This window comes from Triturus cristatus, chromosome 7 (genome assembly GCF_964204655.1).
Source record: "Triturus cristatus chromosome 7, aTriCri1.1, whole genome shotgun sequence".
NCBI classification, from domain to species: Eukaryota; Metazoa; Chordata; class Amphibia; order Caudata; family Salamandridae; genus Triturus; species Triturus cristatus.
In genome coordinates, this window is record NC_140590.1 from 578,722,788 (window position 1) to 578,750,009 (window position 27,222).

Below are 27,222 nucleotides of genomic sequence, written 5' to 3' on the forward strand. Positions count from 1 at the left end.
AATTGGTGTAATGAATACACGACTATTAAAGAGATCTGTGTATGCTCTTATCAGAATGGTGTAGCCTGTTTGGGCATCACACTATTTAGTTTTACTGTGGCAACCAAACCACTGTCACAATATGCATAACATGAGTATACAACCAAATATAGTTAAAGAGTCTGCATCCACGTTAGGGTCAATAAAAATCAATGTAATGCTTGTTATGTGTATTTAGTAATGACAGAAACTTTGGTGATACAGGATCTGTTTGCTGGCGTTGTAGTTCCATAGGGAGCTGGATATCTCAGACATCTTTAGTGGTTTTGGGACAAAATAAACAGGTACCATTCTAAGTGTGGTTGTACCCCAGTTGTGCACTCAAAGTGATAGCCAATGGATCTGCTCATTAAGTCTGATTACATCGCTCTTGATCCTGTACACCCATTGTTGTTCTCGTCTGAAAAGGAACTTAGAAATATCTGTAATATGTACCGGGATATACAATTGCTCAAGAACTGTCCAATGTAGGTTCTTCTGCCGAATGATTCAAGTCTAAGAAATGATTTGCCATTTTGGTAGATCTTTTCATACACCTAATGGTGCTTTTGTGCTCCAGTATTCTTGTTTTTATCTTGCGTGTGGTCATCCCCAGATAACGCAAGCCGCAGGGGCAAGAGATCAAATGAATCAACTTATCACTGTTGCAGTTGGTATGTTTTGACAATATCCATGGTTTGTTAGTGCCTATGTCGACCTCTGTCATACGTGTGGTTTGAGGACACGCCGTACAAGAGCCACATGGAAAATGCCCTTTGACAGGTGGCAAGCCCTACATAGTTGTTTGATCTGAAGTATTACTCTTGTTTCTATTGGGGAGCCGAGTATGTACAACTTTATCCTTGATATTCATGCTCCTTTTAAAAGCAATGTTCAGGATTTTCCAATGTCTGAGAATACTTTTTTTAATCTGGTTTGAGTGGCTACAAAAGGTGTTCACACACGTCAAACAGGATTGTTCTTCCTTAGGAGGAGCCAGTTCGATAAGGGTCTCTCTATTGTTGTTAATGGCTCTCTTTTTCGATTTTCGGATGATATTGTTCGATTATTTCTTCTCTTTCAAATGAGCCGAGAGTTGGTTTGCATGTTCTTTGTATTTCTCATTGGTTGAGCAATTCCTCCTAATCCTGAGGAATTGCCCAAAGGGCAGAATTTTCCCGCAGGGACTTGGGGTGATAACTGCGGTATGACAACAGTGAGTTTCGTGCCATAGGCTTTTTGTATAATTCCGTCCCCAGACCATCACCCTCGGGAAAGATGAGAACAGCAAGGAAGGGCAGACTTGTGTTTGAGAATTCAAAAGTAAATTTCAAAAAATCATTCTTGGTGTTCAGTCAATGATGAAAAGCCACAATGGTATCTGGAGGGCCTCTCCATACTACAAACACATCGTCGCTGTAACGCTTCCAGACACGGATGTGTTGGCAAAAGGGTTCTGTTCTTGTAAAACACTTGTCTTTTCAAAATGGTGCACATAGAGATTAGCCAGGGACGGGGCGAAAACACTGCCCATCGAAGTGCCAGATGTTTGTAAATATAGGTCATCCTCAAATTTAAACAAGTTTTCTTTCATGGCTAAATGTGCACAGGTCATGATAAATTGTACTGGAGTGATGCTTTCGGGGGGATTAGAATCCAATAAAGTCTCTACGGTGGCAAGTGTCTCATCTTGCGGTATGCAGATATATAGAGATTCCACATCAAACGAGACAAGAAAATCTTGTTCCATATAAAAAGGTGTACCTGCTAAGAGACGTAGAAGATCCTTAGTGTCCTGTATGTATGTCGGCATCTTGAGTACTATTGGTCGAAGAAAAAAGTCAACAAAAGTTGACAAAGGCTCAAGAATAGAACCTATGCCACAGATGATCAGCCTCCTTGGTGGTGGTAGCTGTTCCTTATGTATTTTCAGTAATACATAGAAGTGCGGTGTAATCGGATATGATGTGACCAGAAAGGCCACTTCATGATCCGTGATGCAGCCTTCTTCAGTGGCTTCATCCACCATCTTCTTAATTTCTGTGGAAAGTCTTTTGGTCGAGTCCATCTTCAGGGGTCTATAAGAGGTTCTGTTTCCAAGTTGGCGTAGGCATTCTGCTCTATAGACTGTTGTATCAAGAATAACTATAGCTCCCCCTTTATCCGGCGGTTTGATAATGATGCTGTCATCTCTGGCCAGTTGTTCAAGTGCCAATCGTTCTCTTTTGGGTATATTCTGAAACTTTTTGTTGTCACGTTCAAGCAGAGAAGTCACATCATGCAGTACTGCTTTCTCAAAGGTGGCAATCTGTGCAGGAATCAGATGTGTGGGAGGGTTAAAAGTTGATCGTGGCCTCAATCCAGTATTTCTCATATCTTCTTCTTGGTTGTCTACAGGTAATTTTCTTCAAAGAAGGAATGTAGGTGGATCTTCCAGAAGAAAACAGCTAGTTCTTGTCTAATCTGGAAGATATCTCCTTTGTATGTTGGCACAAAACCTAATCCTTTCTCCAGGACTGTCGTTTTGTCGTGTGCTGTATTGACAATCAAATTGCTTTGTTGCTGGTGCCTGGTTCTACAGGCGGTTTTGTCATGCTGCGAGTTGTCCGGGATGTCACTGGCGAATTCCAGTGCACGGTTGCCTGTTGGTTCCTTCTGCGACCTCTTGAGCGGGCTGGGCCATGCCCTAAAAAAAGGATGGCTGGGAATCATGTTGTTGTATGGTTGAAAGGGATACATTGGAGGTTGAAATGGAGGTTGTGAATAGCCAAAAGGACCTGGAGGCCACCATTGGGCAGGTCCTTGACCAAATTGGCCTCCTCTCCTCTGACCTCTATTCCTTCTATTGGAACTGCTCCAAATTTCTTTCTTCATTTGTTAAGGAATCAGAGTCATTTGATTCTTCTTCACTCGCAGAGGTGAAGTAGTTAGATCCATATTTCCTCCCTCTTTGGTTGAACTGAGGTGGTACATATGTGTCGCTGGTATAGGGATACACTTTATCAAACGCAAATTTAGCAAGATCTTTCATGAACTTCAATATTTTAGTTGCCAGAACTGAATCTTTGAATTCTTTATTGTTTTTATTCGTTTCGTCTGCTTGTTTCTTATATACAGAGGTCACCAGCAATGATTTAATCTGAGATTCTAAAGTTTGTATCTCTACCAGGATGGTGTCAGCGATACGCTTGGCTGTATTAATGATCAATATCAACCAGTCCCTCGTGCACCGCCAAACGACGAGGGACCAGTCTTTCATAAATATTTTGTCTTCTAAAAACAAGCGTGGGGCATTTGTCACAATTAGACCGGTTGGTGCACAGTTTGCTCTTAAATATTCGGTCATAATCGCCCTGTGTATATATGTGCGAGAGTGGGAACATTTCAGTATGAGTAATTTAGCCCAGTCGTCACCTGGGGTGGAACTGGTACTTGGGGCATTGTCTATAATGCTAGGTGTCAAAAGAATGTCTCTAACAGTAGCCTCATCATAGGCTAATCCCAATACTTCTGCCATTTTGGGCAAGTGGTAAAAATAAAGTTCAATCCTGTACACTGTATTACAAGAGAGTGAGGGACATCAACACACAACACACAACACACAAATAAATGTGTAGGGAGCGGCAAATCCACTGATTATCTGGATTCATTCATCCTGAAAGGGATGCTCCCCTTTGGGGTTTCAAAACCATACATGGCTAGTTAACATGATCATATTAGAAACCTGAAGTCAAGAAAGGGAGGTCAGAGGCTCCCTATTGATATCTGATTACATTTTCAAGACCAATTTAGCTACCGTGACTTATACAAATTGAAGTATTTTAGTTTGGAACTATGGGAGAGCTCCCAGTATGCCACTGGTGTAGTCCAGTTTGGAATTTACCAAAAACTGACTATGCATTTGTGGTATGTTTTATCCAGACAAGGCAAAGTGTGTTTCAGTTATCTCAAGCAGAAAAATATCATACAAGCCACTGACTCTGTATGGGTTTCAAAATATAGGTTGGAGTCCTATAAAAAATGTCTACATTCTCTGCTATCTTGGCCACCTTAACGGGATGATTAATGCATTTATGTCATTTCAGAAGGTTGTGTGAAGCCCACAGTTTCTAACTCAGCTGCAAGAGCAGTATTTCAGTTTTCAATTCTGCCTCCATTTACTATCAATCCATTTTTGTTCATTCAATGTACAGATATATTCCAGCTCTCTTTTGAAGTTGGGAAATTTGGGGACGTTTTTCTGGATTTAAATTTGTGTACCTTGTGCATAGGAATAGAATGTCAGCCTTCTTGCCCTGATAAATGATAAATGATTGAAAGAAACTACTTTTACTTCTGTCCTGCCTGACAGGAAATAACCAACTAATGGCTGTGTCCGACGTGATGAGCTCTGCCCTAAGCCTGGAGCGCAAGAGGTCCACGCCCACTGTGTCGAATGCCACAGACAAATCAAACAGGATCAGAAGGAAGAGATCACCTTCATCTGTCGCATGTAATACATTGTCAAGTAGTGGCACCAGCAGAATTTTAGTGCCATGATAAAGCCTAAAGTTTGATTGAGAGACCAAAAATGGTTAAAGCACTGAGACTACTACCTTTTCCATTTTTTCTAAACTAAACCGTTTGTGGATCGGTAGTTCACTAAAGTGACTTAATCCAGGGATGCCTTTGTCTGTCTCGCCTATAGAAAGCTTTCAGTTGTCTCTTGTTGAAGAACTATTGTGGACAGTATCAATAGTTAGTGGGACCTGTGCCAGTCCATTACTTACAATTGGCTGGCTTTCTTGTGACTATTTTTTGATTGCCTTTTTTCTATGGCTTTTCCTCCCCTGGAGCATAGCTTCCTTATCATGTTTTTGACTAGATGACTTGCATCCTTGTATGTTCGGGGAACTACTGATTAGGTCTAGCATTAGCCAAGACTTTTCCATTTGACTAAAAATTACATGTATAGGATACTTACTTACAAAGTCTTTTACTAGCCCTCTTCATCCATTGGTCTGTTTTTGTGCCATTTGCATTTTACTTCTGCCCACTGCAGCAGAAGCGCATCTGTGTAGAAAGTAGTTCTCTTCAGTGCTATGGTCTACTATATCAAAGAGTACTTTTTGAGGCAAAAAAATATTTTTGCTTTTAGATAATGTTTATTTTTTGTCATAATGAGGGTTCAGTAGCTCCTTAACCCCTTCAGCGCGGCGCGGATTTCCGCGCCACGCTGAAGGTTCCGTGTGCGGGCGGGGCCATGACGGAGCGGTTCTGTCATGCGCACAGCGCAACCGACGTGCATGACGGAACCGCTCCGTCATGCGCGTCGAAGGGGTTAAAATTAGTTTTACAAAAACCATGATAAAAAACATGCACTGATGAAGCCAAACGCCAGACACTTAACACCAGACAACTTGGCTTTGCCAGTGATCGATTCTTTTGTATTTAGAACTCTGTGGGAGTGCATGGGTTTTCTTACTCTGTCACCATGTGCTGCTTTCCTCATCATATCTCTGACCCCTCCGGTCTCAGTATTGAAGCTTGTCCATTGCTTGCCTGCTGAGCAGGTGTGTGTGTTTAGGGTATGTTGGTTAATTGAAATGCCAGGTCTTCAGCTTCATGCAGAATTCAAGAAGAAAGGAGGAGGCTCTGATGTGGGGTGGGGTAGTTTGTTCCATGTGTTAGGAACAATGTATGAGAAAGCCTGTGCTTCTGATCTGCGTACGAGTGGGATGTGTGTGAGTAGGAGTCCTTGGGAGGGGAGGTGCCTGGGTGGTTGATGGAAGGAGATACAACTGTTCAGGTAGGTGAGGTCTAAGTTGTTTAATGCCTTGAATGTGTGTGTGAGGAGTTTGAAATGAGAGTGTTTCATTATCAGAAACTGGTGGAGCTTTCTGAGGTGTGATGTGATGTGAATTCTGTGTGGGAAGTTGATAAGTCTGGCTACATCATCATGGTGGGCCACTGTAGTATCATCACATATGTGTGCATGTGTGATGCATGTGCACACGCCATTGCCCTTTGTTCCTCTTTAGATGATAATGCACACCATCAGCAAAAATACTTGTCAGACAAAAGAATCAACCAGTTGGCTTTGCCAATGCTTTTCTCTAGGGGGTTAGGACTGATTCCTTGCGACTGCTAGAAATCTCTGCTGTTGAAAGGGAGTAATTTATCAAATGAGTAACACAAGGTATAATAACAGAAGCCATGTTTTTGACAACCACTTCAGGGAGAGTATTGTAATCCTTCTGGTAAGCAAGTGTAATCCCTGGATTTATAACAGATGTTCATATACAAGATGAAACAGATAAGGGATCTTTGAAAACCCAGTAGCCATCAAGAGAGCAGGGCAAGATAGAAAGCAGGGAGAGAGAAGGTTTTAATTGTTGTTGCCTCGGCCGCGTTTCCATGGAGGAACCTCAGAGATGTCGGAACATTCGCACCCTATCAGCAGCCAGGAGTTCCAGGCGACATGTGATGGGCTTGACAAGGACCACTTGAGGACGCTTCTCGCTACAGATCCGGGCTGTGCCTTATATGGAACTCTGTTTTTACATGAGTACGTGGACTTTGAATGGAGCCTGGAGTCGCCCTGTGCATGGCATGGCACCCGAACGCTCTTTGCCAGGGTAGAGGAGGCTGCAGAGTCCATTAAAGCCACCTTCCTTCCCTGCTCTCTCACAGATAATGAACACAGCTGCCAACAGCGAGCCTGGCTGGGATTCTATTTATAAATGACCTGTCGTTTGATCAAAGCTGCACTTACTCAAAGGTTCATGGCTGGGTCTCTTCTGAAGATGTCGAGAGCGCTAAAGACTGGTAAAGTAGCACCGTGACAGATTAACAGCAACAAACTCTTCTCAAGGCCACATGCCCAGAAATAACACATTTTCCGAGCAGGTCTAAGGTGTTTAAATGGATTTGGGGCAGTGGTTTTGAACGCCCTAGGGCACTTTGGCCTAAGGCTCAATTTGGGCTTTGTGATAGATGTTCACTGTGGGTCTCCTGCTTTAAGCTCACTGCTGATTTGGGAGCATTGTGCTCACTTTAAGCTTTGTGTCCTTGAACTTACTGCCCCGTGTTATTGAATTCACTGCAAGCTTTGTGGTACTTACAGTCACTATCCTTCTTGAGTACTGAAGTTACTCTTGAATTTGTGGGGCTCACTGAGACAGTGGGATCTACGCTCTTAAACTTGTCAGTGGGCAACTTGCAGTTGCTGGCATTCTGAAAGGCTGTATCTCCGGGTCAGATGCCCTTCTGTGGTGCACATACCGTTTTATCCGAATTCATAGTCTGTTCTGTTCCCCGGTATTGAACTCACTGTTAGCTCTGTGGTATAGAGCTTGCTGTGGATCTGTGGTACTGAGCTCACTGTTAGCTCTGTGGTATAGAGCTTGCTGTGGATCTGTGGTACTGAGCTCACTGTTAGCTCTGTGGTTTAGAGCTTGCTGTGGATCTGTGGTATTGAGCTCACTCTTAGCTCTGGGGTATAGAACTTGCTGTGTATCTTTGATACAGAGCTCACTGTTAGCCCTGTGGTATAGAGCTTGCTGTGGATCTGTGGTACTGAGCTCACTATTAGCTCTGTGGTAAAGAGCTTGCTGTGGATCTGTGGTGTTGAGCTCACTGTTATCTCTGTGGTAAAGAGCTTGCTGTGGATCTGTGGTACCACGCTCACAGTTAGCTCTGTGGTTTAGAGCTTGCCGTGGATTTGTGGTACTGAGCTCACTGTTATCTCTGTGGTAAAGAGCTTGCTGTGGATCTGTGGTACCACGCTCACTGTTAGCTCTGGGGTATAGAGCTTGCTGTGTATTTGTGGTACCGAGCTCACTGTTAGCTCTGTGGTATAGAGCTTGCTAGGGATCTGTGGTACCGAGCTCACTGTTAGCTCTGTGGTATAGAGCTTGCTGTGGATCTGTGGTACCAAGCTCACTGTTAGCTCTGTGGTATAGAGCTTGCTGTGGATTTGTGTTACCGAGCTCACCGTTAGCTCTGTGGTATAGAGCTTGCTGTGGATTTGTGGTATTGAGCTCACTGTTAGCTCTGTGGTTTAGAGCTTGCTGTGGATCTGTGGTATTGAGCTCACTCTTAGCTCTGGGGTATAGAACTTGCTGTGGATCTGTGGTACCGATCTCACAGTTAGCTCTGTGGTATAGAGCTTGCTGTGGATCTGTGGTACCGAGCTCACTGTTAGATCTGTGGTATAGAGCTTGCTGTGCATCTGTGGTACCGAGCTCACTGTTAGCTTTGTGGTATAGAGCTTGCTGTGCATCTGTGGTACCGAGCTCACTGTTAGCTCTGTGGTTTAGAGCTTGCTGTGGGTTTGTGGTATTGAGCTCACTGTTAGCTCTGGGGTATAGAGCTTGCTGTGGATTTGTGGTACCAAGCTCACTGTTAGCTCTGTGGTATAGAGCTTGCTGTGGATCTGTGGTACCGAGTTCACTGTTAGCTCTCTGGTAGAGAGCTTGCTATGGATCTGTGTTACCGAGCTCACTGTTAGCTCTGTGGTATAGAGCTTGCTGTGGATGTGTGGCATTGAGCTCACTGTTTGCCTCTGTAGTACTAAGCTCACTATGGATTCGCTGGTATTAAAGTCACTGTATTCTCTGTAGTATTCAGCTCAGTGTGGGATATGTGACATCAACTCACAGTTGACCGGATTGATATGTTGAGCTCACTGTTATCTGCACAGAAGCTGTGGTTGATGTGCAGAATTTAGCTCACTGCCTGTTCTGTGGTATTGAGTTCATTATGTGATCTCTGTTCAGTAGTAGTGTTCTCACTGTGAGGACGGTGGTGTTGTGCTCACTATTTGTTTTGAGGTCTGAGCTTCCTCTTGTAATGTTATAGTGAATCACTGTCAGTCCTCCAGTATTCCGCATGTTGTGGCATATGTGGTAGGCTATGGTGGGTCTGTGAGAGGTATATGGTATTGTCTTGCTGCGAGTTCTGTTGTATTTCACACACTAAGTGGGTCTGTGAAGTATTCTGTGGTTTGGACTATGTCTTTCTGTAGTATTAAGCTCTCTATCATTCTCTGATAATGAGTTTTTGCTCCCTAGCTTGTTGTGGGTTTTCTGGAAATGTTACGTTGTCATCATTGTGGGCACTGTTGCAATGAGTGTGATGTGTGGTTTGTGGTGTTAAGCACACTGCAGTCTGTGTCTAGCTGGGTTCTATGGACCTGTGGTTCTGGTTTCCCTGAGTATCCTCTGGCATTACATTGACTGTGCGCTCTGTGGCACTGAACTCGCTGAGGGCTCCGTTATCTGAACTCCTTGCTAGTTTATTTGTTTGAACTCACAGCCAGCATGTGGTATTGTACTCACTGAGAGCATCTTCTGGCATTAAGTTCACTGTGAGTTCTGTGACACTGAACTCAATGCATTCTCCTTGCTTTGAACTTACTGTCAGTTTATGCTCTGAACTCATCATTGGCCTGTAGTACTGAGCTCACTCAGTATCCTAAGGGATTGAGTTCACTTTGAGCTCTGAGGCACTGAACTAACTGTGGGCTCTGTGGTTTAAACTCACTGTCAGCTTATGGTTTGAACTCCTCATCAGCCTGTGGAACTGTGTGACTGAGTATCTCTGGTATTAAGTTCACTGTGAGCTAGGTAGCACTGAACTCACTGTGTACTCAGTGTTTGAACTCACTGTCAGCTTATGGTTTGAACTCACTGTTGGCCTACGGTGTGGACCTCACTCTTTGCACCATGGCATTCAGCTCATTGTGGGTGACGTCTGGTGTACTGAGCTCACTGTAAATCTTCTGCCATTTAGTTCACTGCGACTCCAAGAACTCGCTGTCAACTTATGGTTTGAACTCACTGTCAGCCTGTAGTATTGGGCTCCAGACCCAGTTCCAGCGGGTGGGCCGGGTAGGCCAGGCCCACCCAAACATGAAACTTGGCCCTCGCAGTGAGCACATGAAGGCCAATAGAAAATGGGCCCTATAATTTAAAATGTTCCTCTGAACGTTGTTTTTCTTCCTGTTCTGGGAATTACATGATTGGGGATGGCTGTTAGAAAACGCCCAGACCCAATCACGTAACTCCTTTTAGAAAGGTGGGCTATGTCCTGCAGGTACAATAGGGGCATGGCAAGTGGACAAATTCTTTATATGGCACCGAGTCCTGCTGCGTGGATATTTCCTTTTCTATTTCAACACTGGAGAAAATAAGTTTGTTTATTCTGATTCACCTTTCCTGACCCCTGCAGCTGCTTCTCAGATCAGGCTGTGACACAAAGTTTGATTATCCAAGTAGGTAAGAGAAAAAGAGAAAATGTTACTATTTGTTCTTATTTTTAAAATCTGCACAGGCCCAGCAAGGCACATGCTTTGGTTTGCTTCAATTAAAACGTTTTTATCAGGGATGCAAGACAACAATAACAATGTCCAGATAACTGGTGATTAATGATCCTTCTGGATAGCATTCCTTTGTTGATAGTTTTAAAATACAGATAAACTGTATTTATGTGGATAGCTCAGTGGGTTACTGCCTATGTCACAGAGATTCTTGTGTTACTTGCAGTTCAGAAGTTATACTCCTAACATAGGACAGTGACCTATGAACTGTCATCAAAGAGCTGCAAACAAACATGAATGGTGTAGTTAGAACTTCACTTTGCTTTGTGCTGCTATATAGTTAGAACTTCCCCAATCGTTCATTATTTTAATTTTGCTAAAATGAGTTTGGGCAGATATACATTTTTATGGGGGAGAGGATGTAGCCTTACAGCTAGAGCGGTCAACCTCGAAGTTGGGAACTAGGTTTGAGTCTCGGCAACGACGCTCAACATCCTGTGATTCTGAGCAAATCACTTAATCTCCCCGTGCCTAACAAAAATGAATGTGTCCATCTGTAACAAAACTGGTGCTCATGTAAAGCGCTCTGATACATGATGTCTCGGGTCCAGTTTGCGCTATATAAAACTCTTTAAAAAAAAAAACAATTAAAAAAAAAAACAACCACTGGGGTATGCTTGAAATCCTTAGTTTGTGCTTCCCCGGCCCAAACCCTCTTAAAATATACTGCCCACCATTATGGATGCCATGTGATTCCTACACATTGTAATCCTCATTGGCTTATGTGACATTCCCTATAGACTGATTTACATACTTGTATGATTCATTGTCTCTGTATATAGTGTGCGTGGTGCACAGTACTGTGATACCCAACACTGATATGAGTAGCGCTATACAACAAATGAAATGCATATGAGAGAGTGGCTACGGAGAGATAAAGGAAACTGTCGGGGGTTGGTAGTAATGGTGTCTGCAAAAAAAGAAGTCATTGGTGAGGCGCTAATAAAGACTTTCGCACTAGCGCTAAAGCCGGCCCTGTCATGGCCTTTCTGTTTTTATTTAATTAGCAGTCAGGTCATTAGGGCAACTGTGGAACATACTTTAAAGTGCGTGCTAATTATATTTACTGCTATATTCAATGTTTTAAGTTTGAAGGTGATATTGCTAATGTTTCTTTCTGGAATAATGAAAGTGGAGCTGGATGGTGGCTGATATGGGGCTGGAGCCCAAGGTCAGCTGTGAGATAAGGTGCACAGGAGAGGGGTGGTAGAATAGTGGATAATCAGGCCTGGAAGTATTTGTGTTGAAACCTGGCCTGTTGGAATTTGAGGGTTTGCACTTAGGTCCAGACATTGCTCTTACTTTCAAATAACTTTCCACATGCTCTGTATAAACACTGACTTGATCTTTTGTATCATGGTGACTGTTTGTAAGTAGATATGATGTAATCTAGGGCTTCCAGGCTACCACAAGAAGCGACGAATTAGGCCCACAGTGGCCCACCCAAATGCACCATTGACCCACCCAAATAAACATTTCTGGAGCCGGGCTGTTGGGCTCCCTGAGTAGCTTCTGGCATTAAGGTCACTGAGAGCGTTGTAGCATTCAGCTCCCTGCGGGCTCCATGTTTGAACTCACTGTCAGCTCGCAGTGTAAAGTCACCCTCGGACTGAGGCAGGGAGTTCGCCGCGTGCCCCCGGGGCATCAGCACCTTCAGTGCGCTCGCTTGTGCGGGGTTCACATTGGGGGTCTCCGATATTTTGCTCACTGTGAGGCTGTGTTTTTATATTCGTTTTGCAATATATTTCCTAAGAAGTACAAGTTCGATCACTTCTGACGTAAATTCATACAAAACGAGACATCGGAGCCATTCAGAAAACCAATCAAAGAGGCGGATGGGATCATTCACAGCTGCCTCACAGGTGTGATCTCTCACACTCTTTAAAATGGTCTCAGACAATTACACAGAGATGAAAGCTGAATCCTGTTAATTGTGCATTTCTGGTCCCCGAGCATTGTCCGCCGAGAGGCTTACCCATGTCTGTAGCGCCCTCTAATGTGTTTTAAACCAGGCAGGTAAATACATGTGCCTAGCTCATAGCGCGAGAGGCTGACGTCAAACATATCAAAATGATTTCTGTTTTTGTTATGCAGGGTGCAATATTCTCCTGTTCCTGTTTATTAGCACTGTTTTTTATTTTTTTTAAATTGAATGAAACACTAGGAAGTAAAGGTTGCCCACGAGCACACATCGAGTACTGTATGACTTGGAATGACAATTGTCCATAAATCGCTCTGTCAGCCGCCTCTGTGGTAGGAAGTGTCTTTTTCATTGTGTGCGTATATAAAAGTGTCCGTACTGAATGCCCTCTCTGTCCTCCTCACAGCCGGACGAGCTCACCAATGCCCTGGAGATCAGCAACATCGTCTTCACCAGTCTCTTCGCGCTGGAAATGTTGCTGAAGCTGCTGGTGTACGGCCCTTTCGGCTACATCAAAAACCCCTACAATATATTTGATGGCATCATTGTGGTTATCAGGTACACCCAAGTTTGATCCCTCTATGTTATTACAGCTAAAGGTGAAACACGTGTTCCCATTATATCGGATCTTGTATGTAAACATGTATGGTGTCTTGCTTTGGAATATTCTGTTTGTTTCCATACTAGTTCACATGATGCAATTGTATTCTTTGAATACCTTCTTATAAAGTTTTCTCTTTTTAGTATCTTTCCTCTCTCTTGTTCTCTTTCATTCCTCCTTAGTGCCCTCTTTTTTGCTTGCTCTCTGGCTAGCTATTGCTCTCTTTTTATTTTATGGTCTCTCTCTCTCTGTTGCACTCCTTCTCCTATTCTGTACCTCACTTCTTCTCTCTGCCTCTTTCCCACTACCTTCCTCACTCACCTTTTCTAGTTTCAAATGCTCTCAAATTTTCCTTCTTTTTCTCCTCATTTTTACATTGAGTATTTGAGACCTCCGGTATATACTTTAGCATATACTTACTTATATGTGTATGTACTTTATGGGTTCTGGACATCAGCCCTAGGACTTGTCTGCTTCCGCTTAGAGACTTTTTTTTCTGTTCAACTGCCTCTATTTAACTGTCTTGATAGAAAACGGCCAGTAGAGGTCAGTAAAATACCAATGCCAGAATTGATTTCTGCTTGTTCAGCTGCCTCTATTTAACTGTCTTGATAGAAAACGACCAGTAGAGGTCAGTAAAATACCACAATTGCTTTCTTTTTTTAATTTTTCTGGAAACTGCCTCTATTTAACTTTCTTAATAGAAAACGACCAGCAGAGGTCAGTACAATACCAGAATCACTTTAGCATTCTCTAGATTCCAGTCCATAGAAATTGTCTTCCGCAAGCACCCATAGACAATATAATTTTTTTCAAATCTTGTATATTCAGTGACATGACCACCAAAGGCCCTGATTTTATATTAAAAACAGAGCTTTGGACTATACCATTTCCCGCTGAAAGGCAGTATTTCTCTCCATGTGTTCCCATACCTGGCGTGTCACGCAGTTTGGTGCTTTTTTTCTCTCCATGTCAAAGAACAGGAGATGTTTCAGCACCCAGGCTAATGTGCTGCATAGCAATATACATATATGGTCCCAAAGGCTAGACCGATTGCATTGCAAATGCTTGTTATTTTTATCTCTCCTCCTCCATCACTGCCTATTTCTCTCTCTTTCACTTTCGGTTTCTCTTTCTCTTTCTGTTGTCTGTTTCTGTCTCTTTCTCATTCTTGTTATGCTGTTTTTCTCTCTCATCCTCTCTCTCTTTCTCTATCTCGCTCTCTAGACCTTGACATTTTTCTGTTTCATTCTCTCTATTATTACTTCCATTGTTCTTTCAATCTTTTAATATCTCCAACTCGCTTTCTCTCTTTCTGGAGTTGCTCGCTGGGCTGGCAGACAACTCGGAGGATGGGTACTCCAGCAGAGCAAGGGAGCATTTTAGTCCATCGTCCTGGTGGAGCAAATAATGTTCTCCAAAATCTAACTCAAGCCCTAAATTCCTTAACATATTCAGAGTCACAAGTATTTCCAGACAAGGGACACTAAAAGGCTGGAGGGATGTGCATAGGTTTCAAGTGTCTCTCATTTAGAAGGTTTCTGACCCTCATGATTAATTGTGTCCGAAATGCAGTGATTAAGACCTTCAAATATGAGGTGTCCTTAGGGATACAGGCCTTTCTGAGGAGCTTTTCCTGAGACCCTAATATTTAGCGGTCCTGGACACATCTCACATCTGAGGGGCACCCTCATGTCAACTGGACATGCCTTACAATCCTGTCATCTGAGGGACACTGGCAATGGCATTGACAACAAAAAAAACATTGACCGGATTTCCATAGCTGAGGAGCCATGAGTAAGGCCTTCACATCTGGGAAATCCTTACCAAAGCCATGATGTCTTGGAGCACATATCAAAACCCTTACATCTGGGGCTGACATCTAAAAGAACACTGTACCAGCCCCATACTTCTGAGGCCTTGAAACCCTCACAGTATCAGGACTTTCATATCCCATAAGCGAGACAATTACAACTAAGGCATTTGGGCAGCAAGACTCACAGCTGAGGGACCCACTTTACAACCTTCAGAAATGGGGGCATTGACATGACAGCATCACACAAGAGTCCCATGACTGAGAATCAAACCATATTAAGGCCCTAAGTAGTTAAATATACCAATATTTGGTTTGGTGTTTGGAGGAGTTCTGACAACCTGTGGCCGCCGTACCACTACACCTGCAGCACCATTGAAATCATTACCCTGTTGTCTGCAAGGTAACTGCACTTGTGACTGCCTGTTTAGTAGTAAACTATAGCAGGATTTGGTGTTTGTTTGGTGCAGTTATGACAACTTTTGGCCCTGGTGCCACTGCACCTGCAGCACCATTTAAATCAAGCCCCTTTTATCTGCAAGGTAACTACAATTGTGACTGCCTGTGTAGTAGTAACATATAGCAATATTGGGTGTTTAGAAGCGTTCTGACAACGTTTGGGGCCGGTGCCACTGCACCTGCTGCATCATTCAAATCATGACTCTGTTGTCTCCAAGGTAACTGCACTTGTGGCTGCCTGTTTAGTAGGAAAATATAGCATAGATCTTGTATATTAACTTTATTTTTAAATTCAATGTTTATTACAACATTTAGAATTTGATCATAATGACCAAATAGATTAAGTTGAAAAAATCAATCCGATAATGCTTACAAAGTGCAAAGAAAGGTACTGAGGCATGAATAGGAAATGCCACAAACATTATAAGGATTAAGCATCTGCTTTACACAACCAAGTAATAAAAAGCAAGCGTTCCAGCTTACTGATAGAAGCTGTCTGCCTTTTCCGTGGGAAGAGATCTTATCTTGACAGTGAATGGGGCTTAAACAGTGTGAACAGCTTTAGTAGAAAAATCACAAATGCGTGCAGCTTAAACAGTGTGAACAGCTTTACTAGAAGTATCATAAATGCGTGCAGCCAGGGGAAGTTAACCTAAAAAAAAGCTTCCATACAAAAGCGAATGAACACAGTAATTCGGCATGGGAACTGATAAGAGCCCCCTTTTAAGATATATTAAATACAAAAGATTTCACGCTGTGCAGACGAAACCTAAAAATAAACCTCAAAATATATATATAACAGCACATGCAGTGAGAGGTGTTTGGGAAATACTCACTGCTCAACGATCCAAAAGGCCAGCCATCTAGGTCTAGAAAAAAAACAATACACTTGAGAAGACCACACACAAAGGTGGATTCCTAAACGTTCCTGCTAAGTGCTACATACCTTGGTGGATCTCAGGTGCACCAAGAGTTACTGAGCTGGTTGTATGTCAGAATATTGTGAATAGAAATATCATCTTACATAAGTATTGTGGCCTAGATTTTGTTTATTAAAAACATTGACCTATTGAGGGCCGATTTACTGTTAACTCCAAAGGTGCGATATGTTTGTAAATGATATTTAGGATATAAATATTATATTAGATTATATTCGGATCACAATATTCTAGTACCATACCATTGATCTAGGGTAAAAGATGCAATATAAAAACTTTATTTGAAATATAATAGCTTTGTTTTTTAAGACATTCCCTTAATCTTAATTGGTAAGGGTTTTCCTCAAACTAACAAACACAGATTTCCTTCCCTGTGCACCAGTGACCAAAGGCCTTTCGGGATTTCTGTGTTAGTATCTGTTAAAGTTCGAGGTCTAAAAGCATCACCTAAAACCTACTAAGGCATTATGCTTTATTATACTGATTCCTACTCAACTGCTCATCAGAGTGCAGCCAGAAGCAGCGAGAACCACGAGAGTTCTCGTACAATAAGTGTAGATTCCTGAAATGGAGATTCACTGTCGGTGTATTGCCTACATTGTGGGGGTATCATCCTACATCCATTAAACTTCAACAAGCTAACTTTTACCTACTCCTCTCGTGCTTCAGAAAATCATTTAGATTCTTTTTTTTCACTTGAAAAAATGATTTTCCTTTTACTGGCCAATTATAAAAGGCATGCCCCTGAATGTTTTATTATTATGCATTCCATTCTCTGTTATCTAAGTTGTCTTGTCTCGATAGCTGTTTCATTCTCTGTCCTTTTTTATTCCTCCCCCATCTTGTTTTCCCTTTCCCGCCTCTACTCTCTCCTAATACTCCTTTTCACTACCCTTATAAAGTCTTGGATTTCTTGCCCATTATCCTAATACTCTGCTGGACACATTTTATTTCTTCTGCACTGAACCCACCTTCCTGGTCGCCTGTCTCTTATGTCTCTTTTCTCTTCAGTGTTTGGGAGATAGTGGGACAGCAGGGTGGTGGCCTGTCGGTTCTGCGAACCTTCCGTCTCATGCGGGTCCTGAAGCTGGTCCGGTTCATGCCCGCGCTGCAGCGCCAACTTCTTGTTCTCATGAAGACCATGGACAACGTCGCCACTTTCTGCATGCTTCTGATGCTCTTCATTTTCATTTTTAGGTACGTGTCATTTCCTTCCATCGTGATAGATATTAAAATACTGCCTCAAATCAGGCAAGTGTGTCATAACTTTCTTTATTCTTGAGGGAGCAACAATTTAAACAATGTCCTTTGTATTTCGTTCTGCATTTTTAGTTGATGTAGCAAAGTGTTGTATGTTCGCTTGAGCCAACCTTCATTGTCATTAGTGTTGTTGCAGTCTTCAGGAGGATGGCCAGAGTGCAAGTGCACAGTGTGAGCCCAGGGTGCTGTGGGGTGCAGTGCCTCCGTTAGAGGCTCTAGGCTCAAGAAGGCGCTCAGGAGTAAGGTGCATTGAGTCCTGCCCTATGTTCATGTTCAGATTTACCTAGCCGTGGTGCTGAAAAAAGTTCTTTACTCATACTCACTTTAAAAGAAAATGACTTTCTGTTGCTAGTGCGAGCCAAAAAACAGTATAAAAAGCTAATAAAGTTACAAATGCAGGCAATGGCCAGAATGCACCAAGCAGTGTAGCTTCAGTGGTGGAGATGTGAGACAATTCGAGATGGAACAGGTGCTTTTGAGCAGCTTCCTGAATGTGGCACCAGCTTAGGGGTGCCATGGGGAGGGCACTCCACAGAGGACCTCTGACTCTCGAGGTGGGACAGTTTTGGGAGAAAGGGTTTGTAAATGGTGGGCTGTAGCAAGAGAAGGGTCTTATAATGCAAGGATTGAAACGCCCATGAACACATTTAAACACTAAGATGTGGAAATTGTCTAGTGAATTTGCGGATTCATGTGAACAAGCCTACTTGATGCCTGTGGATAATTAAAGGTTGCACAGGGTGTAGGAAGCAAAACAAACTGAAAACGTATTTGAGGGGGTGGAAAGACCAGGAGGCAGTCAGAAGAGGAGGCAGCTGCAGGCGCCATGTTTACTGAGATGTGGGCTGGGTAAAAGCTGCCATGCAGCAGATTCAGGCAGTGTTAAGCAGATGCTCGTAGGCAGGGGCAGCAGATGAGATGTTGAAGGTTGGAAGTGTGCACGACCCTTCACGTGCAGACGGATGGAGAGAATGTTTCTTGCATCGATAACATTTCCCTAAGCCCTTCTGTCTCCAGAGGGAGGACAATGGTAGATAAAAGTCTCTATTCCTGTCATTAAAAATAGATTGTGCAGGCCTTTTCGTCTTTTTTTTTATTTAAAAAGGGATTTACTTCAGCTACAAATGTATCGAAAGTTTGCGCTAAATGCTGGTTTTATTGTATTATAGATTCTTTTCATCATCCATCTTCCAGGCACTCAGATTCACAGATAGATTCTGTTATGATTATTATTTGTGAAGCTTTTTATACCACCACCAAAGTCCCCTTCAGAGATGAGTGGCGTCGGGACAGATGGAAGTGAGAGACCAGAATGGCAGAAAAGAAATTACAATATAGATGGAGAAGGGGAAAGAGTCTTGGAGATGCGTTGCCAACAAGGCCGTTCTGGGAACCAAAACCGGCCCTGGCAAAGTGCTCGCCCCCCCCCCCTCCTCCCCTCCCCCCTCTTGGGGGTGCCGCCGAGCTCTTTGCGAGGGCCGGTTTTCGCCCGATTTTGTTACTGGGCTGCAAAAACGGTCCTGTAACAAAAACGGCCGCCAGGGGCCCAACACCGGCCCCCACCCGTGCGGCGCACTGGGGGATTGCCCGGTGCCCGCTACGGCCAGTCCGGCCCTGGTTGCCAATCCCACAAATGACAGTATGTTACCCAATATCATGATAGTGTACTGTGAGTGGACTAAGTGGGAGTCTGTCCAGCATGTAAGGAGGAAAGGACGAATCAGATGAAGATGGTCATTTGGAAGGAGAGGGTAGTAGAAAACTGGAGATGGAAGTGATTGGTGAACGTGAGGAACCCATGCCTCGCAGAGTCCGAAGGCATGATAAACCATTTAAAAGAAATCAAGGCAGGTGAGAGAGACACCAGTGGACCTCCGTTGACAAAGTCCCAGCTAAAGATCTCATAAAAGCCTCATTCTTCCAGAAGCAAACATGTCAGGCCACTGCTGGAGAGAGGGAGAGAGTGCTGAGGGCTGCTCATATCTCAAGGTATTTAGTCTTCAGGCAGATCTGACAACTCAGCACGATCACCCACCTAACGTTGTGTTTTACAGACTTGGCTTTTAGTACCATCACCCACGTTGCTTAGGTTGCTGTTCTAGTGAGGACAATCTGCTCTTGGCAAGGTGATGGAGGCTGGCAACTACATTCCGATATAATGTTATAGCGAATGAATGAATGAATGAATGAGATATCTTTCTATAGCGCACAGCTACTCGGGGCGGGTCCCTGTGCTTTTAAGCATCCAAAAGGGTTTTGAACAGAGATTTGTCTGCCCAAACTCATTACTAGAGTCTAAATTGGAATGTTTTCAGTTAATTTTTTAATTTAGCTTCCTCAGAGATAAATCCCAAGTATTCAGGCAGTTTATTCCACAAGTTTGCTGCTTTAACAGTGAAATAGGAGCCTCTCCTTCTTTGTTCCTGAAAATGGGGAACCACAATAAGACCTGCAGAACTAGAACACAAAAGCCTCCTAGAGCTGTATGCCTCAATGCGTTCATTCAGGTACATGGGTCCCCTATTGGATAGGGCTTGGTGCGCTAGGGTCAGTACTTTATACCTTATGTGTTGACGAACTGGCAGCCAATGAAGTCTTTCCCGAAACTGCGACACCAAGGTACTTTTCTGAATTTTAAAGAGTAAAGGGACTGCCATATTCTGCAAAAGCTGTAATCACTGGGTTAGGTATTCAAGTAGACCAAAGTGCAGGACATTGGCATAATCCAGCCTAGATCAAATCAGTGACCTGAGCACTGTAACATGGGCCTCATGGAGAAGCAAGTGAAGGAACTTCTTCAACATGCAAAATATCCAGAAACAGGTTTTCACCACTGCTGGCACCTGTGCCCCAGACGAGAGGTGGGCATCAAACATCACACTCGGATTTCTAGCCACCGCCAGAGAGGCGGATAGGGAACACTGGGGCACCAACCCAACCTGGAAGGAGATCCCGCCCAAACAATAAGACTTCTGTCCTATCAGGTTTGCACTGAAATCTGTAGGCCTTCAGCTAGTTGAGCAGTGCCACCATGCAGCTGGCAAAAGCAACCCTCGCCTTCGCAGGATCCCTATCAAACGTAAGCAGGAGTTGGGTATCATCTGCACTTAAGATGATCTTGATGTTATTATAGTATTCCACCAAATATGACAAAGGATGCATGTAAATGTTGAAGAGAGTGGTACTATGGGAGGAGCCTTGTGGCATCCCCCACTTCAACATTTTTCCTCCTGCGGCATATAGGTTGATCCATACCACCTGCTCATATCCTTTAAGGAAGGAGCCCAGCCAGCTCAGCGCAGAACCCTTTACTCCTAGATGCTCTAACCTGTTCAGCCAGATGTTATAATCCACAGTATCAAATGCTGCTGATGGGTCCAACAGCGCCAGAGCCACATTGAGTCCTGAATCCAAACTAAACTTAATGGACTCTGAGATCTCTAATAATGTGGTCCCAGTGCTGTGGTGGGCTCTGAACCCTGATTGAGAGGGCTGAAGTAGGATATTCTCTGTCAGAAAGGCGGTGAGTTGCTGGCTTACCAACTTCTCCAACAAAACCTTTCAGGCTACTGAAAGCAGCGAGACTGGCCAAAAGTTAGCTAAGAATTCAGGATCGGCATTAGCCTTTTTTAATAAAGGGATCACATTAGCTCTTTTCCAGCCATCGGGTAGTACTCCTGAGTGGAAGGAGATAGCAAATAACACCTGATAAAATGGAGTAATAATGTACGAGATAGACTTCAAAATGTGAGGAGGTATGGGATCCATTGTGGACCCAGACCTTCAATTCACAAAAGATGGCAACAAAAAAGATGGCAATGTTGTATAAGATATTAAAGTGGCTTTGTCTCCTATTTCCAACCCACCTAGAGCATTATTCACCCCTGACAAATTAGACTGAATTCTGAGAATCTTCTCCTCAAAGAAGTCACTCAGTTTGGGAGCATAGGGACTGACTAGGCTCCAGCGGGGAAGACGTAAATTTAGGATCCGTGAAGTTAGCCACAGTTTTCAAAATCTCCTTCCTCCTTATCAGCCTCCTTGACGCAATACATATAAAAGGTGCTGCAAGTTTTCTTGAGGTTTCTCTGATAGGATTGTGTCAGAATCCTGATCTGAATGCCTCCAAGCTCTTTCTATTTGTTGCATGCTGCTCTTTTATAAGCTAATTCCTGCAAGAACCAACATGCTGTGCTGATCTTAGTAGCCTTTATTGATGCTGTGACGGGGGCTACAAGGTCAGCCGCCTTCCTAAGACATGAACTAATCACAATGTCCCCTTCTCTAGCGGAGTCAGGGATAACAGGTTTAGAATCCAGCAGGGTGCTCCTAAACTCATCCAAGGACACCCTACTCCAACATCCGCTCTCATTCTGCAGCAGGGAAGGTCAGGGATCCTTTAAGTAATCAAACTTCCATGAAGAAGGCAGAAGGAAATGATCCGACCATAGCACTGGCTGGGGGGATTCCCCTTTAATGTTGCATTAGAAAGTATGCCATCAATAGCATGGTCAGCTATATGGGAGGCCCCCATAGGAGCTCCTACTTATTAAATAAAATAGGCTAAAGTTTCCATTAACCACATTGTTAAGGGCTCCTCTGCCATATCTAAGTGAATATTAAAATCACCAAGCAAGGTGAAATTGGCATAGTAGACACAATTAGGGGCTAGTACTTGATCAAGAGATTAAATAAAATCTCCTACCTATCCCGCGGCGGGATATACAAATAACCCAGACACACAGTGTTGTACATGAATGAATAAGATAAAGCCCAAGTTTCTGCTCTTATAATCCCATCTGGTTTAAATGTCTTACATTTATATATGTTCTTTTATTAATAATTGCCACCCCATCTCCTCTTCTTCCTACCCTGTTGAAATGAGCACACACATGAAAAAAGGGATAGGAAAGTGCAAATCGTGACAGGTGTCCTCATTCATCCACGTTTCAGTCATGAAAACTATGTCAAAAGTCTCCTCCTTTAGAAGATCATATACATCTAAAGCATGCCAGTGCAGAGAACGAACGTCGATACATACCGCCTTCACTTCCTTTTGACTTTTTCTGGGGGCTTCACTGTTAGTGACCGGTTGTTCTCGGGAAAGAGGCAATGCTTACAATTGCCACATTAAACAGGACCAGTAGCGTCCAACAAAATAGGACTACACTCTGTCAAATAGCCCCCTCTCATACCTCTAAGTTCTTCTGATATGTAGGTCTGAAAAGACAGACCCTCTTTTGCACAACCCGCATAATGGCTGGCACTGGTCATGGTCGGGACGCGGACGGGTGCAGATGAACTTACCTTTATGACCCCTAGCATCAGCAGTCACAGAATCAGTGGCAGGAACAGAAGCAGCTCATCCTTATAGACGTCGACGGGGGCTTCACTCACCTCGTATTTTGTCAAATGTTCTATTATACTTATAGTGAATAATATTACATTATTCACTATTAGTTTAATAAAAAATGGAGTGCAAATTGCTGGAATATGATTTTCCCTGGCAGCTGAGGTAAGTAAAAAAAAATGCTTTTAAATGTATGGTTGTGTGTGTGCTTGCAGTTTTGAGTGTGTTTATGTAAAAGAGAGTGCCTGTATGTGTGAATGTGTGTGCATTGGTAGGCAGAGTGTGCATGTATGTGTGAGTGTGTGTATCTGTGAATGTGTGTGTACGTATAAGCATATGTCTGTGTGAGTGAAAGTGAAGGTCAAGGGGCATGTGAAGTCACTTCCGCTACCCATGGCATTTTGGTGAATTGACATCCATGGCAGGGCTGTGACTTAAAAGATACAATGGGAAGTCCAGTGCCCTGCCTCAATATGAAGACCAGGGGGCATATCGGCTAAACTCTTTTCATTAACACTTAAGGAAAGGGTTCTGAGGGGAGCACGGAGCACAGAGGTGACAAACTTTGAATGAAATAGGATTCAACTATTCCAGGATCTGTCACAAGCTACATTTAACAGACGAAGGTCCTCACAAGTAGTGATGAAAGATCTAAGCAACAGGCAAGTCAGGAATAGATGAGCCTTCCCCTTTGTGTTAGTGTCCCAAATGGAAGGTAAACTCATTTAACTCAATTCCATGAAGGATGAAAGGCAATTTTAGAACCCTCAAACACAGATCCACCAAGACAGCGACACAATTCACAACAAACTCTTGAGACTGGCAGTAGTTGAAAGAAAGTTTATGCTATCCAGAGGAGAGTACAGAAGAGAACTCCAAGTAGATATAACTCAATGGTATGATGTGGAGACACAGTACTGTGCACTGGCTGTTGCTCTTGAAGGGTATGGTCTTGATGTGACCCCAGAGAACCAACTTCAGTTAAAAGGGTCTAGGAAATTGGGTTACTGGTTGAGGGGGGAGAACCCCTACTCAAGTAGAATCAACAATCTTTGTTAGGGTGAAACACAAGCAAGCCCCAAATTAATCTGTGCCTTTACCTCTGGTATCTTGGCACAAAGCAGTCAGGCTTAGCTTAGGTAAAATATTTTTGCAGCATTTCAAACAGTAACAAAGCAGAAACACAACACAAGAAAAATCCTACACCAACTTAGAAGAATAGAGTACAATCTAACAAATTATTTGTGACCAAAACGACAAAAATCTAATCAGTAGGATGGAAATTCTGCAGTTTTTAGGTGGGAATAGTGCCTGGAAGCACAAAGTGTCAATTTTGGTTATCTGGTCCCGCCGTACTGGGACAAAGTCACACGGTCAGGCCGATCTCAATTGAGTGCGGTCCAATACAGGGTCCAAGTTAGGCCTACTGAACAAAGTACCTTAAATCCGAGTTTGCGGAGCAGTGCGTGATCCTGCTTTGAGGATTTGTCAGTCAGCGGCGTTTCAGAGGAAGTCCTATGTGCTCGAGAATGCAGTCGATGAGGTTTTGGGATGCGAAGTCCTGCATCAAGGATTCGTTAAGGATAAATTGAGCACCGGCAGTTCAGAGGAAGCTGCAGGACTGCAATGCAAAGTCCTGCATCGTCATCAAGGATGTTGTTGATGAAGAGATTGCAATGCAAAGTCCTGCGCCGAGGATGAGTCGCACAGCAGCAGTTTCAATGAAACTGCAGGCTGCGATGCAAGGTCCTGCATCGGGAATGTGTTGCACAGCAGCAGTTCCAGTGCTGCTCCGAGGAGATGCATCAGGCTGTGTTGGCTTTGCTCACAGGAGCACAGCTGGGCTGGCAGAGCACCTTCAGGCCCACTTCCCAGTGTCCAGCACAAGGGTGGCACCACGTAGGGGGTAGAACTCACAGCAGGCATAGTACAGGTGCTGAGTTAAAGGTGATTAGAGCTTTGTCTGTCACCGAAGCTCTGATCTGGAGGCCAGACAACTAGCCCTCAGAGTCACTCTGGTGGTGCTTTTCATTAGGGCAGCAGAGCAACAGGGCAACGGAGTAGCAGTCCTTGTTGCCGAGCAGTACAGAAATCCTTCTGAGTCTCCCAGAAGGTGCACTGAACTGAAGAGTTGGGTCTGAGGGTCCACTAGTTATACCTGGTGTCCACTTTGAAATAGGAGAATGTTCTGAAGGTTTCAACCCTCAGAGGTGTTTGTAATTTCCTGCCTCCCTGCCCAGGCCCCAGTGTGCCTGGGGACACAGAGACTAGTGTCAAAATCCTATATGCGTGTGCTGGGCAGACCCTTTATGATGTACAAGTGTGGTAGGTGACAGCTGCCAACACTTATTCCCCCTTTGTCTCAATGTCTGGGAACAATACACAAAGACCATCTACCAGCTACATCTAGTCCTATGAACCAGGATGCAGGCTGCAGGAACCAAATGGGTGGGACAAGAAAATGGCACCTTTATAAAAGGGCCATTTTCAGAATTGTGACTTAAAATCACCTTTCGATTAAAGAGGGGTTTAAATTACAATTCTTTAGACACTAAACTCAATATTTCTACTTGATCCCAAATGAAAGTTATCCCTTATTGAATATAAGTGAACCGAATGTGATCCTATGGGAGAGGAGGCTCTTTGAGTAGAGAAAAACAAATTCAAGAGTTTTTACGTCCAGGTCATGTAAAAGTTAAAAGTACATGTCCAACTTTTTAAACACACTGCATACTGCCCTATTGGCTATTTAGGGCCTACTGCAGGGTTGACTTATATGTATTAATAAAGACGGTTTAGGCCTGACAAAAGGTATATTTTGCCAGGTCAAAATGGCAGTTTAAAACTGCACACACAGGCTGCAATGGCAGGCTTGAGAAATGTTTAAAGGGCTACTTAAGTGGGTGGCGTAATGCATGCTGCAGGCCTACTAGTAGCATTTCATATTTCATTTACAATCGCTGGGTCCATGTAGTACCACTTTACTAAGGACATATAACTAAATTAAATGTGCAAATTGGGTGTAAGCCAATTTCACCATGTTTTAGGAAGGAAGCGCAATCACTTTAGCACTGGTTAGCAGTGGTAAAGTGCCACGAGTCCTAAAAGCCAACAGAAATGGGTTCAGAAAACAAGAGGGTGAAGGCAAAAAGTTTGTGGAGGACCCTGCAGAGAGGGCCACGTCCAACAAAGGGGAGATATAATTTACATTTACTACAGGGTGGGGGGGGGGGTCCCAAAGGAGGCTGGTGACGGGAGTGGATTCACCACACCAAGGGTTATCGAAACCCTGCTAGTTGAGTGTTGTGAATTCAATACTGTTATTTTTACAAGAGTAATAGAGGGGGAGGGTGATTGGGTAAGTGAACCAATTAATATCTTACTGATGTGCTTTTCAAATCACATCACTTATGATATTCAGGGAGGATGACATGTCATCGCTGAGAGCGACCGTCACTCTAACTACTGATGATAACCTTAATTACTTCTTTACGGACAGGATGTGAATTCCCCGGTTTGAATTCCCCATTATAAAATCTGTCAGGCTCTCCTACAGAAATCACCTGAGGCAATCTGTCTGCATGAAACTGAACTCTTGGCAAAGGATGCTACACTAATAACTCATAGAAATTACAGAGTCCAATTCCATGTCACAGAGAGACAAAAGATGTGTGGACTGATGGACTCAATCCATAAGATTATATGCTTTGATTTAGAATAGGTAATTTAGGATAACAAGGAAGGTCTGCATGTGGTGATCTTGGGAAAACTGGAGGGGAGATAGTCGACACATATTTTGTTATATGTCCCAAATAAAACCAGGAAGCTCATGTACTTGCTCTGATAGACACAATCAAGTGGAAGATAAAGCGAGAAATCATTAATATCGAGGGGGGGCATCTGTAGTGTTCATATGTCCTTTATGGCCCATAATCCACTCAGTAGCTACATGAGAGGGGGAATGTCATGCTCATTACTGACCACCTTCTTGGAACTAGGGATGGTCTACTTGTGGAGACATATGTTTCTGCAGAAAAAAGGAATATGCTTTATTTAATGTTAGAGCCCATGCTGGAGAATTGACAAATTGATTGGCACCATGCTAGCAGTGACAGGTAAGATTAAACTGTGCCTGATTACACTGTCATATCACCCACTGGTGATTGGGATTTTTGAATACGGTAGAAAACAAATGTAGAGACATGTTGGCCCTTGTTGAAGACAGGATTTACGCAACAGAACTTAGGAGCCAAATTGCAGAATACATTTCATTGAATGACATCAAAGAAACTCCATGACACATGGTATAAGATGCCTTCAAAGCTATTATTAGGAGTGTAATGCGAGGCAGCTAGGGCAGATGAGTGACTTAATTTAATGCTAATGAATTAGAATTTAGAAAGGGACTATGTAGTGGTGGAACAACAACTTAAGGTTTGGGGCTCACTAAAAATGTGGAGGAAAGTAATGACAGAGTGGGCAGAAGAGTATCAGAATAGGCC

At 43.4% G+C, this 27,222-nt stretch overlaps 1 protein-coding gene across 9 annotated transcripts in view; it reads left to right on the forward strand.

The window, feature by feature from the left end:
- The window catches only part of CACNA1G (calcium voltage-gated channel subunit alpha1 G), an 807,943-nt gene that overhangs the window by 320,113 nt on the left and 460,608 nt on the right, over window positions 1–27,222 (forward strand). For all 9 annotated transcript variants that reach the window (XM_085617142.1, XM_085617143.1, XM_085617140.1 and 6 more), the window contains exons 9-10: window positions 12,706–12,857; window positions 17,122–17,307. In XM_085617142.1, the coding sequence (XP_085473268.1) occupies window positions 12,706–12,857; window positions 17,122–17,307 (338 nt within the window). The remainder of the gene's footprint in view (window positions 1–12,705; window positions 12,858–17,121; window positions 17,308–27,222) is intronic.